This window comes from Myotis yumanensis, unplaced genomic scaffold (genome assembly GCF_028538775.1).
Source record: "Myotis yumanensis isolate MYYU_CA2020_CCGP unplaced genomic scaffold, mMyoYum1.0.hap1 SCAF_12, whole genome shotgun sequence".
NCBI lineage: Eukaryota > Metazoa > Chordata > Mammalia > Chiroptera > Vespertilionidae > Myotis > Myotis yumanensis.
In genome coordinates, this window is record NW_027223763.1 from 6,373,784 (window position 1) to 6,393,246 (window position 19,463).

The window sequence follows — 19,463 nt, forward strand, 5'->3', positions numbered from 1 at the left end:
TTGACATAGGAGGTGACATGAAAGGGCTCCCATTGGTTAAAGACAGATCAATTTGTGCATCAAAAAGCATACTGACTGTCACTGATTGAAACGCAGATTCCCCACCCACTCCAATCCCATGGAATCAAAATCTCCAAGGATGGGGCCTGGCATCTGTATTTTTACAGAGCTCCCCAACAGATTCTCATGTGTGGCCAGGGTGGAGGCACTAGTCCAAGGTTCCTGATCCTCTGGGAGTCTGGGTCACTCACAGTGCCCATCTTGCTCTCAGATGCTCGCTTCTGCTTCCTAGAAAGTCTTGCCTACAACAAACTTAACATTGTCCACTATTCATGTCCTTCCAACTCGAAGATGGTCCAGCCACAATGTGGCAGCCATCTTCAAGGGAGGAAATCCCAGTTTTCAGTCTGCTAACAAAAATGAAAACAGTAAAAAAGCTGGGCAGCTCCCAGAGCCCTCCTTTTAATTGCAATGTTGACAATGACAATGAGAAGCAAACGCTTCCATTTTTAGCTAACATCTCATAGATCCAAAACATTCAAGTTTGGGGCTTCTCCAGATACCTCAAAGCAATTTGTTCTTAATCCCCACTCTGCACCAGAACCTTGTGCAAAACAGGGCCGACTGGGTTCTGGAGCCTGACCCAGCAATTCAGATTTAGTGGTCTAGGCGAGTCTGGGCACCCATGTTTCAGAGGCTGCCCAGGTGACAGTGATGTGCAGCCACAATTGAGAACCACTGCTCCAAGCTAAATCCTGAAAGCAAAACATCTCCACCTTAATGTCTTGTCTCAACTTGAAATCAGATATGCCCTGGATGAGGTACCTTCCAAACTGTAGCCCTAGCTGGTTTGACTTAGTAGATAGAGCGTCGGCCTGTGGACTGAAGGGTCCTGGGTTCAATTCCAGTTAAGGGCACATGCCTGGGTTGAGGCTCCATCCCCAGTGAAGAGCATGCAGGAGGTAGCCAATCAATGATTCTCTCTCATCATTGATGTTTCTATCTCTCTCTCCCTCTCCCTTCCTCTCTGAAATCAATTAAAATATATTTAAAAAGAAAAAAACCAAACTGCAGTACCCTGGGGAAAAGTCTGCTGCTGGTTGTGCCTCTGAAGAACTCCCGGCCCTTCCCTCCTGCAATCAGCCAGAACAGCGACCCCAGCCTCCCACACACGCAGTCTCAGGGTTCAGGGCTCACAGCAGGCGGGGCTGCCCTGCTCAGTGCTCAAGACAGAGAATAAAGATCCAAATGTCTAAGCCACTCCAGACCAAAGCTAAGCAGAGAACAGGATCAGAAGTAGCTCCAGCTGAGAACTAAGGTGACCATTAAACAACTATTCCCCCAAAGGCTCCAAGAGATAGCGAGTTGTTTCAGTTATATATTTTTTTAGTTAGAAAGAATAGATAACTCCACATTAGAAAAAAAACAACAACAGAAGAAGACTGGATGTCAGCCAATTCAAGAAAAGCAAACATAGCTCAGCTCCCCAAACCTAATGAACACAATGGGTGCGCACACGCACACACATAAATAATACAGATCATTGCCAGGTCTTCACATAAATGCTGATCGCAGCTAACATGCAAGTTTCCTCCTAATCTATAATAGGTTAGATACCAGCTCCCAGGAGGCCTGGATCTGTGGTCTGACTGTGCATTAAAATGCTGTTTTTCTCCATCTTTACAGCTACCATACTGTAAGAAAGGCACAGTAAGAGTGTTCTGGAATTCACAGTAGACACCTTTTGGTTGCAGCAGACACCTTTTGACATATCTCTCCACCAATACTCCGCCTCTGAAACTGCACCCCACTCACCAGGCTGGGTCCCCTCAGCTCAGTTGTGCTTGCAGGACTTGGCCCTATACTCCTGACCTTGGTCACAGCACCCGCACTAGACATGTGACTCAGCTGGGCTGGACTGAGAGTTGCCGGTCTCAGTGTGGAAGATGGCTGCAGGGGAGATCATGTAAACATGGGCCCTGTGGGGAGGCCGGGTTGGACCACATCGGCCGACAGGAGTGAAGGCAGAAGAGAGAAGCAGAGGGAAAAGCTGATGCAAGAAGCAGCGTGGTCTGTGTCCTGGTTGGCTCTCCAGGCTGCCTGAACTCCATGCCCATTCTGTAAAATGCCCCTTCTATCCCTGTAATAAAGTCCTCTTCTGCCTATCACAGCTACTTTGACATGCATTTCTATTAGCTGTTAACAAAAGAAGAACCCTAACTAAAATAACTATAAAGCCTCATTGTCGACTACTAAGCATTTCCAGTAGTTTTTAAATCAACGTTTTAAAGTCAACTTTTTTCTCTTTATTGACTATGCTGTTGCTACAAATGTACATTACAATTTAATGTAAACAGTGTTTTGCTGTAGCAACTGGTTTCAAAATCAGATACAAGGCAACCACCAGAATTTGGGATCAACAAAAAGAAACCTCTCTAGAAAAACGTTCCCCCACACCCTATCTGGACGGTGACCCTTACTCACAGGAGGAGCCTGGGAAAAGTCATTAGTGGGCCAAGACCTGACTCGGGCATGGAGGCCATGGGCACCAATGCCGCAGCCCTGCCACAGTGGACCAGACATGGTGCCATTCTCTGGAGAACCCAAACACCTGTCTCCAAGAATGAGCACCATCGAGAATGCAGTTTCTGGATGCTCTCTTCAATGAGGCTTAGAACGTTCACATGCATTTAGATACTTCAAGAGAGAAAGGGAGAAACTGAGTCACTCTAATGTGGTTGTTGGACCAGTAGGAAGGACAAGGTACAGACCTCCGGCTGGATGGCTTTGAACACAGGGATGTCCATTAATGTGATCTGGCTCTGCAACAAAAGAGAATGGGTGTTAGAAAACGTAAAGTAACTGTCGTGTTCCTTTGAATCTATACAGAGTAATAACACTCTTAAAGGTTATAATCTCCCCCTTGAATAAAAATCAAGACAGAGTAGAAAACAGACAAATTTTTAAAATGCCTTTCCCGTCCCTTCCCTCATCATAAATCTTGATCCACACCCTTCTTTCTTGAATGTGAGACAAACGTCCAACTTCAGCAATGGTAATAGTAGTTTGGAGGTTGGGACTGAGAGAAAAGGAAACATTTTTTGGTTTGGATATTTTTGTATAATTTAAGTTTATTTTTTTTCAAGCATGAATTACTTTTGTAATTGTAAAAAGTTGACAATATTAAAAATTAGGATGCTAAACAGACATTATTACTCTAAATTTAAAAGAAAACTGTGGCTTACAGACATTTCTTCTGAAGTCTAAGCCTCCTCAAAATCATATGGTAGAGTGACACTCGAGATGCCTCCGCAGGCCAGTGTGGACCACAGGCTGTTCATTCCACGGCCCACAGTATATGAGGTAACTACAGAATTTAAGATCAAGCATTGGGAAACTTTTATAGTAATTTGCCATGATACTCTTATTATATTTTTTAAGTATTAGTCTTCTGTAGCTTGTAAATGAAAAAAATTGGTCCTTCACCACAACTAGCTTGAGAAGCACTAATGTTGTCAGCACAGAAAACACAGGTCTGGTTAAAAGGCTGTTCTCACTGAGCAACAGGAAGAGAGGCATTGCTGCTGACAATGCTGCAGGCCAAGGCACGGCTGAGCTGACTGCACATGACCTACCTATCTCCTGTGTCACATGGGCTGCCAGGTGTCAGCTAACAGATGCCTCTATGACAGCCCAGGGAGGAGAGCTGACGGCCTTTGGATGCCTCCTAGTGCAAGAGGACACCCTGCCCACCAAACACAGGTCATCTGGTCATCTGGGAGGACGTAATGCTGTGGAATAAACATGGGCTCAGGGCTCAGCGGGGCTTGGGTACATGTCTGGATACCACTGCTTTAACAGCAATATTCTGTTTGACACCTGACAATTCTCCCAGTCTCAGATGCCACATCTAGAAAACAGGAACAATAATCCCTATCTTATAGGATCTTTGTGAAAATCTAAGACAAAAGATGCAGAATGCCTGGCACCTGACAGGTACTCTCTATATATGTATGTGGGGGGTGGGGGAGTAGGGAGAGGATATGGATGTGGGTGTGGTTGTGTGTATATATAGAGAGAATCTATATGTATATTATACACACAGAGAGAACATCTCTGAGCAGGAGAAGGAAATAAGCAGGTAGTTTCAGTGGAGAGTCTCTTTGTCCCCCAAAAGGCTAGTGCCCTCCATGTGCACAGAAATGCTGTCACTGATGGAAGCGTGGCAGAGACAGTGGATGGGAATGAAGCACTCGGAATCCACCCTCCTCCACCTCTCGGTCCACCACCAGGGGCAAGGAGGCATGGGACCCCAGCACTCGTGGATCTGGCCCTCATAATCTGGGTGTCCAGTGACTACTAAGCCCTGGAGCCTATAGGCCTGTGTGTCTGGCCTAGGCAGTGCAAATAGACTGGCATCTCTCCTGCCAGACCCACGGAGATTGTTGGCCAAATGCTCCTGACCTTGGATTAATTCTGCCATCCCAGGGAACAGAAAGGCCTTGTGAAACCAGATTTGAGCTGAGAGCTCAGAGGGCCTTGGAAATCTCTCCCGCAGATCAAGTTAACTCCCTATCCGGGAGAACCGGCAGGATGTTTGCAATGTCATTTAGGAAAAGAACCAAAAGTCTGCTAATGTGAAAATGAGAAAACTTCCTCTGCACCCTGCCATCAGTTCTAGGGTTTGCTACTGAATTTCCATATGATTTATTAGAAGAGTGACTTTACGTTTCATATATTTTTTTGGATGGTCCAAGTTTCGAATATTCTGATTCCTGCTCAGGCTGTAAATCAGAATATGTGTTCAAGTGCTTTATTCTAAACAAACTAGGTCAACAGAGGTCACCAGACTTAGAACAGACTGGCTGGTCCCAAAGACACAATCTGAGGGTTTTCAGGAGAATCTCTCCCGTTTCTATTCTCTCAACTCCAACCAAAAAAGATGCAGTGTCCAGAGCAAGAATATCTCAATACATAGGTAAAACCACCCAATTATATATTTCGTGTCATTTTACTCCAAGGCCAACCACCTGGGAAAAAGGTTGCTGGTTGAGCAGCCCTTCCCCAGAAGTTTGAGCACCTCAAGGCAGGCAGTTTTACCAAAAAGGGAGGGTGTGGGTAAGGGTGGGAGCTCTCAGCCCTCCCTAGGGAAGGGCCCCAGCTTCCTGGAGAGAAAGGGTATCTCCTGGGAGTGTGGCACAGCCCCCACAGAAACACAAGACAATGAGACTCATTCCAAGCAGCAAACCCGAGGTAGTGAGGAGCACATGCCTGGACCAATGAGAACACTCCTGAACAAGCATCCTATTGGCTTCTCCTTATTTTGGGGAATAAAACCTCAACACAGGATGTCCAATTAAGCTAGTCACTTGGCATTCTTTAATCCTAACCCCTTCTCCAATATCTTCCTTCCTCCTAAAAATCCAGCCTTTTAGGGAAGTTGCCAATCACCACGTATCTCAAAACATTTCGGTAGATATGAATCCTTCAGAATGGAGAGGCCTATATGGCCACTTTACAATGTGGCCCTAAAGAAAAAGATGTTATTATATGGATAAATGAAAGCTACCTAGCCAATAAGAAAAAAAAAAAAAAAGGGTTTGCATATGTTAATTGTAGTGTTTCTCCCCTCCAACAGTGGCTGACTGAATCCTCTCTTCCCAACTAGACCCCTAGTTTAAGGCGCTCTACCCCCAAATAAATGAACCCAAGAAAAGCCATTGGCAATCAGTGGTCTGTCTTATAGAAGATCTCTTTAAATTTGCATTTAGATCACTCTCCCAGTACCTAAGTAGGAGGGCTCACAGAACAAAAAGTAATCCGCTCCAAAGACACATTCCGGCTTCTACTCCCAGAGCCACAGGAAGCACACATCTGGCAGTGTTAGAACTGGAGTCAAGGAAATGCAAATTAAACAGGAAGATACCATTTGTCATCTACCAGTGCCATCGAGACTGATGGACTATGAGCTACTCTGTTTGTTCTTTTTGGAAAGTAATCTGGCAGTAACTCATAAAGAAGTTTTTAACCTTTTTTTTTTTAAATGTCAAACTTACAAAAAAGTTTCCAGAATTATATGAACTCTATAACCTTTCACCTAGCTTAACTAATTATTAACATTTTGCCTCATTTGCTTCATCTCCATGTATGTACCTAGTAATTACACATGAACATTTTTCTGAACCATTTGGGAGTAACATGCAAATACTATGACTTTTCAACCCTAAACCCTTCAGTGTGTTGTTTCCCAAGAATAAGATGACCCTCTTACATGTTAAACTTATTACATTCAGGAAATTTATCATTAGTACAACATTATCTAATATACAGTCCACATTCAAAATTCGCTAATTATCTCAATACTGTTTGTTATAGCAATTTTGTCTTGATCCAGGTTCATTCACTGCATTTAGATATTATCTCCTAAAAGGAGAAATAAGCATACTGTTGACACAAGAATCTCTATGCCTGCAGAAAAAAAAAGTACTAGTATATAAGGAAATTTTACATAGAGATCTACGTTTAGATACAGATATAAATATAGATGTTTATTGCACCATTATTTTTAGTAGCAAAAATCTGGAAACAGTCTAAAAGGCCACCAAAAGGGACTTATTGAAAAAAAACATGGTATATCCAGACTCCGGAGTATCATGCAGCTATTAAAAATAGAGAATTGGACCCATACATGTTGACCTAGAAGGATGCCCATGACCAACTGACGATAAAGACAAGTCCCAGCAATGCTTTTTGCTATGCTTTCATCCACTGGGGAGTAAAAGGACTGAGATCTACCTGTAGCGTGCCCCCAGTAAAAAATGAGGACCTTTTAAATAATTTTAACCCTTTTTATTATAAAGTAACACACATTTACAGAAAACCACATTAAACAAATGCATGGTTTTATGACTTATTATAGATGAACACCCTGTAATCACCACTCAGGTCAAGAAATAGCCACCCCAATCAATAGATGAATGGACAAAAAAATGTGGTATATACACACGATGGAATCTTATTCCGCCTTAGAAAGGAAATTCTGACACCTGCCACAAGATGGTTGAACCTCAAGGACATTATGCTAAGTGAAATAAGCCAGTCACAAAAACACAAACATTGTGTGATTCCACTTATATGAAGTCCCCAGAGTCATTAAATACATAGAGACAGAAAGTAGAATGGTGTTGGGGGTAGCAGGGCATGGAGAGTTATTTAATGGGTACAGAGTTTTGCAAGATGAGTACAGTTCTAGAGATTGGCTGCACAATAATGTGAATGTACTTAACAATACTGACCTATACACTTAAAAAGTTACGATGGTAAATTTTATGTTACATAAAGTTCAACACAATTTTTTAAAAAGTCACCTCAGAGTTCCTCCATGTGTCTTGTCTCAATCACAAGTCCCTCCCTACTATCAAAAGTAACCACTATCTGGCATCTCTCCTGCCAGACCCACAGAGATTGTTGGCCAAGCGCTCCTGACATTGGATCAATTCTGCCATCCCAGGGAACAGAAAGGCCTTGTGAAAACAGATTTGAGCTGAGAGCTCAGAGGGCCTTGGAAATCTCTCCCACAGATCAAGTTAACTCTATCAGGGAGAACTGGCAGGATGTTTCTTTATAATTTTATCACCCAAGTATGTGTATACCAAGGCATCATGGTGTCTTTTTAAAACTTTGATGCACTTTGTATATATTTTTAGTGATTTTTAGAGAGAGAAGAAGGAAGAGGGACAGAGAGATAGAAATATCGATGAGAGCCAAAACCGGTTTGGCTCAGTGGATAGAGCGTCGGCCTGCGGACTGAAAGGTCCCAGGTTCGATTCCGGTCAAGGGCATGTACCTGGGTTGTGGGCACATCCCCAGTAGGAGATGTGCAGGAGGCAGCTGATCGATGTTTCTCTCTCATCGATGTTTCTGACTCTCTATCTCTCTCCCTTCCTCTCTGTAAAAAATCAATAAAATATGTTTAAAAAAAAAAAAAAAGAAAGAAATATCGATGAGAGAGGAGCATCACTGATCAGCTGCTTCCTGCACAGTCCCTACTGGGGATCGAGCCCACATCCCCGCATGTGCCCTGACCTGGAATCAAACCTGTGACCTCTTGGTTTCTGGATCAAGGTTCAACCACTGAGCAACACTGGCCAGGCTGATGCATATTTTTAAGATCCTTTTAATCTACAGGTATTCTCTCTACCTCTTTGTTCCATATAATGTATCTGCTGAAGAATCCAGGCCATTTGACCTACACAGTTCCCCACTCTCACGGTGCAGGCCAACATATTCCTCTGTCTTTGCAATTTCCTGCAAGTGGCAGCTGGAACTAGAGACTTGATCAGACCCAGGTTGGATTCCATGGCAGGACTGGAAGTGGTGCTGTGTCGTTTCACATAATTACTCTCTTTTTGTGATGTTAGTGGCTGATGTCCAATGCTTAGATCTATTAATTCATTGGGGTCATACAATGATGATATTCTAATTCTATCATTTTCCCCCCTTTATTAACTGAAATAATTTAATACAAAGAAATTTTCTCTCATTTACTATTTGGTTACCCAGGACAATTCAAAGGTAAAAGGCAGGACAAAGATTGGGCCCGGCCTGAGTGGTTCACTGGTTGAACATCAACCTATGAACCAGGAAGTCACAGTTCGATTCCCAGTCAGGGCATATGCCTGGGTTGCAGGCCGATCCCCAGTTTGGGGTGTGCAGGAGGCAGCCAGTCAATGATTCTCTCTCATCATTGATGTGTTTCTTTCTCCCTCTCCCTTCCTCTCTAAAATCAATAAAAATATATATTTTTTTAAAAGTCTGGGTTCCATCCTTATATTTCTCAGTTTCTAAGATAATAAATTGGTTGCCTATCATCATCCAATGATGATCTATTGCTTGATGGGTTTCAATCAATTGCAATTATTATCCTTTTAAAGCTCAAACTGTCCCATCATTGGGCAGTGGGAGCTTCCTCTAGCTGGCTCCTAAGTCCGTTTGACATGACCCTAGTAGTGCTTGATAGCTTCCTCACTAGTATTGGAAAGATATACCAGGCTTATCTTGAACATTTCCTGTCCTAGACTTGGAATCAACCAGTTGTCCAGGAAGCCCTGGAGTCTTTCAGTGATAATATTTCAATACCACAATCTGGAATTCATATTGATATTTCAAATTCAAATTCAGAACACTTTTTCCCCCTAACTTACTTCTTCTGTACTACTTCTGTATCTCTTTTCTTCCATATCAAAAATCCTGGTCCCAAGGACACAGGATATAGAGGATTACAGTATCCCATAATTATTCATTTACTTTATCCTATATTATACACACAACGGTCTCAGAAAAACAACACTTATGGCACCACTATCAGTATAAGTATGTGTCCCCAGTAAAAAAAGTTTCCAGAATTATATGGTTCAACACTTATGGCACCACTATCAGTATGGCACCTTCCCTCAGTATAATTACTGAGAAGAGTTATGAAATTTTGCATGTGTTCTCTCCATTCTCCTCCATTTTTATAGTTTATACTATAATGGTCACACTATGTCTATTATGTGGGCATACAGTCATTATATACTATACCCTCTCCCTTTTAATCCTCATTTAGTCTTAACACTACTGTAAGTATTTACTGCTCTCCACCAGTCTTTAGAGTGATGTTTCTTTAATTGTTTTCATTGTTTGAGGCTTGTTCTCTAGTAAATTCCTCAAGAAGAGCTCACAGAAATAACATTCTCTGAGGCCTTTCATGTTCATAATAGTTTATCAGCGTCCTTTATTTTTTTTTAAGAATAGTGTATTGATCTTTTTAGAGAGAGAAGAAGGGAGAGGGAGAGAGAGAAACATCAATGTGAGAGTGCAACATTGATTGGCTGCTTCCTGCACACCCCTTTCCGGAGATTGAGCCAGCAACCGGGGCGTATGCCCTGACCGGGAATTGAATTGGCAACCTCCTGGTGGATGGGAAGATGCCCAACCAACTCAGCCACACTGGCCTGGGCCATCAGTGTCCTTTATACTTGAAGGTTTTGCTGGATATAAAATCTTTGGCTCACATTTTTTTTTCTTTCCTTGATTTATTTGTTATTCTACTTTCTTTTCGCAAAAAGTGTTGCTGTCAAAAAGACTGATGGTAATCTAATCTTATTTTTCTTCTAAACCATTTGCTGTTTTGTCTAGATGCCCAAAGGATTTTCTTTTCCTTTAATATCCAGCAGTTTACCAAGGATATGTCTATGGTATTGACCATTCTGGGTTAACATTGACAGCTTCATTGTGTGCTCCTTCAATATGTAATTTTGAATCTTATCTTTTTATTTTGTGAAAGTATTCTGACATTATAGTTTAAATGTCTGTTCAGTTCTGTTGCCTTTTTATTCTCCCCTTTCAGAGATTTCTATTATCTATATGTTGGATCTTCTTTGCCTATCATCAATGTTTGTCACTTTTTCTCAGTCTTATTATCTCTTTCTTCATTTATTTTTATCTTAAAATTTCTCCCACCTTAAGGCATTCTGTTGGGTTTATCTATTCTTGTGTTTCTTCTAGTTCAACTTTCATTTCCAAAATCATTTTTTAATTTTCACTTCTTTCCTAAGTTCTGTCACCTCATTCCTGAATTTTTTCTATTTCAGATTTATGCTGTTTAAGGCTTACCGCATGATCTTAAGTACGCTCAGCTCCTTTGAAAATAGAGAATTACAGTTTTCATTTGCTTTGTGGCATGTCTTTCTGGAATTCTTTCATTATCTATAAGAACTCTGTCCTTACTGATTTTTTCTTATAATAATTGAAAGATTTGACAGCAATCATTTCCTGTTGCTTATTTTTTAAAAATATATTTTATTGATTTCTTACAGAGAGGAAGGGAGAGAGATAGAGAGTCAGAAACATTGATGAGAGAGAAACATCAATCAGCTGCCTCCTGCACACCCCCTACTGGGGATGTGCCCGCAACCAAGGTACATGCCCTTGACCGGAATCGAACCTGGGACCTTTAAGTCCGCAGGCCGATGTTCTATCCACTGAGCCAAACCAGTCAGAGCTTCTGTTGCTTATTTTTATGTCCAATTAGTTTCCCTGAACTTTTAAGAGGGAGACATGGTTCAGGGTAGCCTTCTAATTTCACATAGCTCTCCTTTTGGTTGCTTTCATGTAGTGTTCAAATGTAGTTGCTTTTTGCGATTTCACACACACACACACACACACACACACGCACACAACTTTATTTATTTATTTTATTTCTTTTCCCTTAACCATAACTTCCCCTATCCTGATTATTTTGACTCTGCTCCCATACTGAATTTCTCTTTGGCACTGAGAAGTGAGCCCTGGAAGTGAGCCCTGCTGGGTTGGTTTCAAGAGATTATAGGGGCCAGTCTACAGATCTCTTCCACCCATCCATTATTTTGGTGCTCAAAATCCCTCTCAATTTCAGTTGCTGTCCTCACATTAACCTGCCAAACTTTCCAGTGGACTCCTATTGAAAAATTTGGGGTTCTCTTCTTCTCAAGCCTATCAAATGCCCCTGTGCTTGCTTCTGCTTTCTCCTGCACAGATGTTGATACTCTGCAGGTCTTGGTGATGGTATATCCCCAGCCACTTGTGTTTTGGGTTTGATAGGGATCATTTGTCACCTAGATTTATTGTAAAAATTGTTAATGGGTTTCTGAGTTTGCAATGTGGGGATTCCGAAAGAATTAAAAACTATGTTATTGTCATCACCATCTTCCAAAATCACTTAAATGATTTTTTAATGGACTTTTGTATCTCGCTCTTTTCTTTCTTTCATACTTGACAGAAAACTAAAATACCGGGTGGTCTGGTTCCATTCCAACACCTGGCAACTCCAATGCTTCCCCAGAGACCAAAAACTCCAGGGGACCTGGCTTCACATCTAAGCTAAGGACCCACTGGATCTGGCAGGGGCAGCAAAGCTTTAGCACTGCACCATCAGAGCATCCACCACCCTTCCTCAGCCTCCCAGCCTCAGGAAATTGACCAGGGGCAGGCCCAGCAACACTCTCGGGCTGAGAATAGAAAATCAGGCCTGAATCTCAACACGGAGTTCTTCTGGGCAATGCTATTCTAGGTGTAGCCTAATTCTCTGCCATTCCTCACAGTGAACAACAGTAAATGGATTTTAAACCTCATTATTACTTCATTCCTTTCATGTAGCTAACAAAATACAACTAAAAAATTCAACAAAGGAGAGATTTGAAGATGGCGGCATAGGTAAACAACTATACTCACTGCCTCCCCTAACCACATCAAAATTACAACTAAAATACAGTACAACCATCATCCAGAAACTGCTGAAAAGCTGGCTGACTGGAAGTCCTACAACTAGAGAAGTAAAGAAGAAAGCACACTAAGACTAATAGGAGGCATGGAGGCGCAGAATGGACTGGTCCAGCACCCACGTGTGCCACTTTTTTAATCGGGAGGGAGATCATCTCTGCGGAGGCCACTGGGATGAGCAAAGGGTCCCAGCCCCACACCCTTTTCCCAGGGTCCCAGAGCTGGGAAAAGAAATCCCTATGGGCAATAAGAACTACAGACTGTAAAAACCAGTGTGGATTGGGGCTCAGTGATGCAGAGGCTGCTGGAGACCCAGCTGTTCCTCTTAAAAGGCCAGCACCACAAACTAAACTTACAAGGTCCTGCTTCCTCTGAGCTCCAGCACCAGGGTGAGGCTCTGGGGGACACAGATACATACGAGGAAGAACTGGAATGTCTGGCATCAGGGCAGGAACTCAGGGGTGGCTTTCTTCCAGATGGAGGTGCCTGCAGGGATCATTGTTCATATGCTGGGACCTCCCGGGTCACAGGGCTGACTGGCAGCCATTTCTGTTTGCTCTGCCCTGGTGATTCCTTAAGACCCCACCTCATCCAATTTATAACCCCACCCAAGCTGTGTGCAGCAGCTTTTGCATATGAATGGCCTGTCCTTGCTCAGGCTAAAATCTCTCAAACAAGCTGTAGCTGGGTCAGGGAGCCCCATATTTATCAATAAAAGGCCCAATACCTGGCACCAGCACCAGCCTGCCTTGCTTCACAGCTGGGCCTCATCTGGGCACTGCCAAACCTGATACAAAGAGGAGGAATCTGCATATCTCTCTGTAGCTCCTGCTGGGTGGCGCCAGGCAGTGACTGACTTTGCACCTCCCTGGAGACCCAAGAGCCAGTGTACCCAGTGGTCAGTGTCAGATCATACCAGATTATAACTCTACACATTCATAAGCAACACACTCGAGGGGCAGACTCAGTGAGCACCAAAGCCCCACTGAAGCAAGTCTTGCTCCATAGGGGTGTCTCCTGCATAGCAGCTCTTCCACTGTAGTCACAGCTGGTCCTCACAGCCAAGTGGCCTGGAGGTCAATTCTTCTCAGTGACACCAACAGCAATCAAGTCTCAACTACAACAAGACTGTGCTCACAGCCCACAAAGGGGTGCACCTAGAGCTCCCAGCTCAGGTGACTGGGGAGGCTGAGCCACTGGGCCCTATAAGACACCTACTACACAAGGCCACTCTACAAATTCAAGGAGACATAACAGCTCTATCCAATACATAGAAACAAACACAGGGAAGCAGCCAAAATGCAGAGACAAAGAGACATGTCACAAATGAAAGAAATGAGTGAAAGCAAACTACTGGATATAGAGTTCAAAATCACAGTTATAAGGTTACTCAAGAATCTTCTAGAAACCTCTCCAAAAATGGAAAAGGGCCAGTCAGAAATTAAGCATACACTGACTGAAATAAAGAATAATATACAGGGATTCAACAGTAGAGGATTCTGAGAATCAAATCAACAATTTGAAATAAGAGGAAGAAAAAACACCCAACCAGAAGAACAAAAAGAATAAAGAATCCAAAAATATGAAGATACTGTAAGGAACCTCTGAGACAACTTCAAGCATACCAACATTCGCATTATGGGTGTGCCAAAAGAAGAGAGATAGCAAGATAATTGAAAACCTATTTGGAGAAATAATGACAGAAAACTTCCCCTCCCTGGTGAAAGAAATTGACTTACAAGTCCAGGAAGCACAGAGAGTCCCAAACAAGAGGAACCCAAAGAGGACCACATCATAATTAAAATGCCAAGGGCTAAAGACAAAGAGAGAATCTTAAAAGTAGCAAGAGAAAGGCAGTTAGTTACCTACAAGGGAGCACCCATAAGACTGTCAGTTGATTTCTCAACAGAAACTATGCAGACCAGAAGGAAGTGACAAGAAATATTCAAAGTGATGAATAATAAGGACCTACAACCAAGATTACCTAGCAAAGCTCTCATTTAGAAGATAGAGTTTCACAAAAAAAAAAAAAAAAAAAAAAAAAAAAAGCTAAAGGAGTACATCACCACCAAACCAGTATTATATGAAATGTTGACGGGTATTACTGAATAAAAAGAAGAGATAAAAATATGAACAATAAAATGGCAACAAATACATATCTAACAACAATCAAATTTAAAAATCAAAATAAACAAGCAAGAAATCTAATGAACAAACTAAACTGGTGAATTAAACAGAAACAGAGGCATGAAATTATGAAACAGACTGACGAATCTGAAAGGGAAGGGAGGAGGGAGTGTGGGAAGAGATTATCCAAAGATCTTACCTATGGACACAGACAGTAGGGTGGTGAAGGCTTGGGGTGGGGCAAGAACCAGGTGGAGGGGGTAATGGGGGGGGGGGGGAGAAAGAGGGACATCTGTAATATTCTCAACAATAAAGATTTTAAAAATAAATAAATAAATTGTGAAGTAACAAAAAGCACATAGGTGAGTACAATGCACAATCCAAGTATTAGCCATTCCTAGTGTCCGTCTGTGTGCCTCAGACACAAGGCCTGCACCCCTGCCCGGAAACACCATAGCTAGTCTGCGCATGTGTGTGCTGGCCTTTCCCTCGTCATTCCTGTTTTCCCTCTAGCCTCTTAGACTTCCCACAGGCCCCTTGGGCAGTGGCCAGCACCGGGGATAGGTGATACCCAGGCAAAAACCAGTGGTGACCTGCTACTAGAAGCAAAGTGTGCCCTGTCCACACCCACTTCTTCAGTAATGAGTGTCTGGATTGTGCTATGTGGGCTGAAAAATTCCTCATGAATTGCATTTTTCACTCTCTCCCTTTTTTCACAAAAATATATTTGTATTGATTTCAGAGAGGAAGGAAAAGGGAGAGAGAGATAGAAACATCAATGATGAGAGAGAATCATTGATTGGCTGCCTCCTGCACATGCCCCCCCCCCCCCCCTGCACTGGGGATCCCCACCGCACTGGGGATCAAGCCTGCAACCTGGGCATGTGCCCTTGGCCGGAATCGAACCCGGGACCCTTTAGTCTGAAGGCTGACGCTCTACCCACTGAGCCAAACCGGCCAGGGCCCTCCCTTTCTTGAAAGTTCCCCCCTTTTCATATGTTGTGAATGCCTCCCAAGGTAGTTCGTTTCTAGATTGAAGGCACCCTGTCTAATGCTGTGTGGTATTTCATTAAGAATATTTTATTCAACAATCCCCTATTGTTGGGCATATGGGTTTTCTCCAACCAGAGCAAAAAGCCCTGAGCAGTGACCCCTTCTAGCACCCACTTGTGGACCCAGCACCCATGTCAGTTTTGTTACTTACAGCAAACTCCTCGGGAGTCACTTTCAAGACGTCGAAGACAACGGCATCGTAGCTCTTGCTGGCATAGTCGCAGCTCTGGCCCTCCAGAGAGTCTGAGCTGCTGCTGCCCTGTGGGGAACGGGAGAGACGTGCCACCTGAGCAGTCTGGCTGACTTGAGTCACTGCCTCCCACACCTCAGAACTGAGGAGGCAAAGAGTGACAGACTGCATTATGATAAAAGCTTGTAGTGTTTAGTGCTTCACTCTGTTGCAGGCACGGTGCTAAGCACTTTATATGCATCATGTTAACATCTCTGAATACACACTATTACTATTCCCATTTTACAGCTAAGGAAGTAGAGGCAATGTTACTTCCCCAAGGTAGCTCAGCTAGGAAAGTGAAGAGCCAGAAAGAGAACCTGGTTTTGTATCTACCTGATCCCAGATCACTGCACCCCACCTGTTTCCAGCTGGCTGTGTGGCAGTGGGGTCAAAAATACAGCCCACTCTTCCTTCAAAGGGAACCAGCCTTCCCATCTTGGGAGGCCTGAGGAGATCACCTGTTTCGTTACATCTTTCAGACATTACCTGGTTTTACCTTTTTATTTTTTTCTACTTGAGTTCATTGCAGGAAATTGTTACACAAAATGCTAACCGAGCTCTTAAGGCTTATTTCATGCATTGGCCACTTGGAATTCAAGCCTGTGAGCTGATGAGGTGAGAGGTAACCGACTGGCATTGGAGACAGGCGTGAAAGTTATATTTAGTAGCGTCCCTTGTGGGGAAGAACACTGTGAGTCCTGCAAGTAAAGTGTCTCCCATAAAAAAGCAAGTTAAAACTCCCCAATTGTGGCTGGTTGCATGAAAAACCCAACACTACAGGATCCCAGAATGCTGAGCATACCTTCTCCTCAATTTTATTTCATTTCATCAAATCCTATTTTGGGGAACCAATCACACTTACCACCCAAAAATTGTGCCCTGTTCATAAATGGTTCTATTCGTCTCAATCCACGAAGAGGGATTTTGTGGTTTCCATTAACCTCAACATCTTGGACTGGGATTTAGAGAATATGCTTTTATTAATTCCTCTTTATTTCACTCTTTCCAAAATGGCTATATCTGGAAAAACTTTGCAATCTTACTGGAAACTAGATTGTTTTTAGGCCAGTGAGGGGAACCAATAGTCAATATCTGAAAATGTGAGGTTAAAAGGAGGAGCAGAAACTAAACCTGTAGATTTCAGTAGGAAATCTATTGAATCTGTGTCATTTAAAGGCTTCACAAATGAGTCTACTATACCCAAAACCCTAAGATGATCTTAAGAAGCAGGGTCCCGTGGTAGTTAAGGCCAGCTCCATACCAGCTGCTGCCCAACCTCAGGTGAGTGCCTTCATCTTACTGAGTCCCAGGCATCTGTAAATGGCACTGTTGGAACCTACTGCCCAGGGCTGCAGTGGATTATAGAAGATGAAACTCACAGAGCAACTGGCAGAATCCTCACCCTTCCTCTCCCCCTGCCCGCTCCCTCCCCTCCTTCCCCTCCCCGGAGATGCTGGTTCTAGGGCTCTAGGGGTCTGGGTGGGCTCAGGGGTAGCTAATTTAAAAGTTGTATGGGTAATGGGACAGTCTCCCCTGAGGAAAACCTGTGTTACACTTTTGAAAAATAATGAAGACTAACCGTCAATGCCCCTGGACCTGGCCGTCTATTCTCCTCAGCCCTGTACACTCCCTGAGCAGAGGAGGACCGTGCATCACGCATGCCCACACCCACCTTCCAGGAAGTGGCGCAGCAGGTGACAGGGCAGGTTTTCTTCAGGACGGTAGTGTCATCACTGTCAGAAGCACACCGGGTTGGGTCCCACAGGCCTGGCTTTGAATCCCACCCACCGCTGACCAGCTATGTGAATCAAAGCCAGTTTATCCACCTCTCCCTGCCTTAGTCTCCTCATCTATAAACTAGGGGTAAAACAACAGTCCACACCTCATGGGGCTTTGTGAGGACTAAGTCAGATAATGTCTGTGAAGATGCAAAAAATGAGCCTGGTATATAGTAAGCACTAATCATGGGTGTGGATATGTGTAAACGTGTCATTCAGTCACCAAAATTTATTGAGCACTTCAATTATACATGTATTCATTCATTCACTCAGCAAATGTTTATCGAGTACTCACCATGTATCTGTATACACACATATGTGTGCATATACACAGTATACATGTATGCGTGTGTGTGGACGAATGTGTATATACAGGCAGAGTAGAGAAAAAAGAAGTTTTACTGTAGGTGGAGTGTAAATTGTAAATAGAAACAGAATTCTGATTCCTCTAGTTGACAAACGGCCCATTCCTGGGCTTCAGATTTTATAACTTTCCTGTAATGCCCACTGCATCGGCCCCTAACACGTGCTCAAACAAGGGTCCTTGTTTAATCAAAAACTGCCCCAAATACATTCATTGGTGGTGCTGGCAGTGATGATGCAGTAACTTTATTTAAACCTATATTGGCACCATCAGAAAAATTTAAAAGGCACCCACAAGTCTGCTTTTCAGAACCAGAGATCAAAATAGGAAAACTTTCTAAAGGTTTATAAGAAATGAGCTAGTTCCTGTGAATTTCTAGCTGATTACATAGGATCGTTTCAAAAACCCAGCTCCACTCTAAGGGCCCTGTGAGCTCAGGACACTGAGCATGGCCAGTTAGTCACAGGACCAGGCGTGACACACTGGATGTGGTGGCATCCCCAGGCCACAGATGACACCCACTCCCCTGCGTGCCTCTGTTACGTTACTGAACTTGGAAAGAAAACTCCCAAACCCCCGGGGAAAGGCCCAGCCCAGGACACTCTCAGACCACCAGTCCTCACAGCCATTTCCTCCTGAGGAAGGTAAATAATAGCACAGGCCAGTTGGAATCAGTTCTGTCTGACTTCATTCCGGAATGTGTGACTTATTTATAATCAGCGGCGGCTTTTCTGGGGAAAGGTCTGATCTCTTCGTGCACCAACATGGAATGTGGCACTTGCTAACACTGGACCGAGAAGCTATTTGTTTTTCTTTGAAGAGAAAGACTTCAGAAAACATATTGGTCCTCAGGACTGACTGCCTCCCAAATCTCACGCCCGGCGTGGCCGGGGCCTCGGGAGTGCTAAGAATGGTAGTATTCATGGAGCCCTACAGCTTTGCTGCTCATGACTCAGCTGGAGCCTGGCAGCTTTGCTGCCCCCACTGTCAGATTCGCGCAGTCTCCGTACCTGTGGAGTGGCGGAGGTGACCAACACACTAGCCATCAGACCATTCCTCTTGTACATAGTCTCCAGGCCACAGGGAGCTTCAGGGCAGCCTCTGTCGGTGACATAACCCGTCAGGAGAAGTCCTGCAAGGCAAAGGAGCTCATAAAAACCAGTTGCCCTCAAAGACAACTAGACCCCACCCCTGGGGAAAGGTGTGACAGATTTGAGCAGATGACCCCAGAGACCTTTAAAGAAAGATTATAAGCTGGTGGCCTTTGGGCTAAATGTGGCCCACAGATGTACTTTGTTGGGCTTGCACAGGTTTTAATATTTTTTAAATTAACCACCAATGTTTAAAACTTGAACGGTTTTATGCAGAATCCTGGATTTCTGACATTTCTTGAAACTAGGAATACCTGGCAGTACCGGGCCCACATCCCTGCCTGACAACCATCAGCTGCGCTGAGCAGCGGTGGCCCACCTGGCCCTTGCAGGCACTAGAGTTTGTGATCTTTGTTTTAAAGTGGAGGCAGGTGAAGAAGAAAACAAATTCTGCTGTGTCTGCCTGTGCACCAGACCATGTCAGCAGCAATAATGTGGAGAGCAGCTAATATTGCACA

At 43.6% G+C, this 19,463-nt stretch overlaps 1 protein-coding gene across 6 annotated transcripts in view; it reads right to left on the bottom strand.

Annotated features, from left to right (window-relative positions):
- Nucleotides 1–19,463, bottom strand: part of RALGPS1 (Ral GEF with PH domain and SH3 binding motif 1) — a 224,092-nt gene that overhangs the window by 171,913 nt on the left and 32,716 nt on the right. For all 6 annotated transcript variants that reach the window (XM_070430641.1, XM_070430640.1, XM_070430638.1 and 3 more), the window contains exons 2-4: nucleotides 18,865–18,986; nucleotides 15,632–15,739; nucleotides 2,772–2,822 (exon numbers count right to left, since the gene is read on the bottom strand). In XM_070430641.1, the coding sequence (XP_070286742.1) occupies nucleotides 2,772–2,822; nucleotides 15,632–15,739; nucleotides 18,865–18,921 (216 nt within the window). In that variant the 5' untranslated portion in view covers nucleotides 18,922–18,986. The remainder of the gene's footprint in view (nucleotides 1–2,771; nucleotides 2,823–15,631; nucleotides 15,740–18,864; nucleotides 18,987–19,463) is intronic.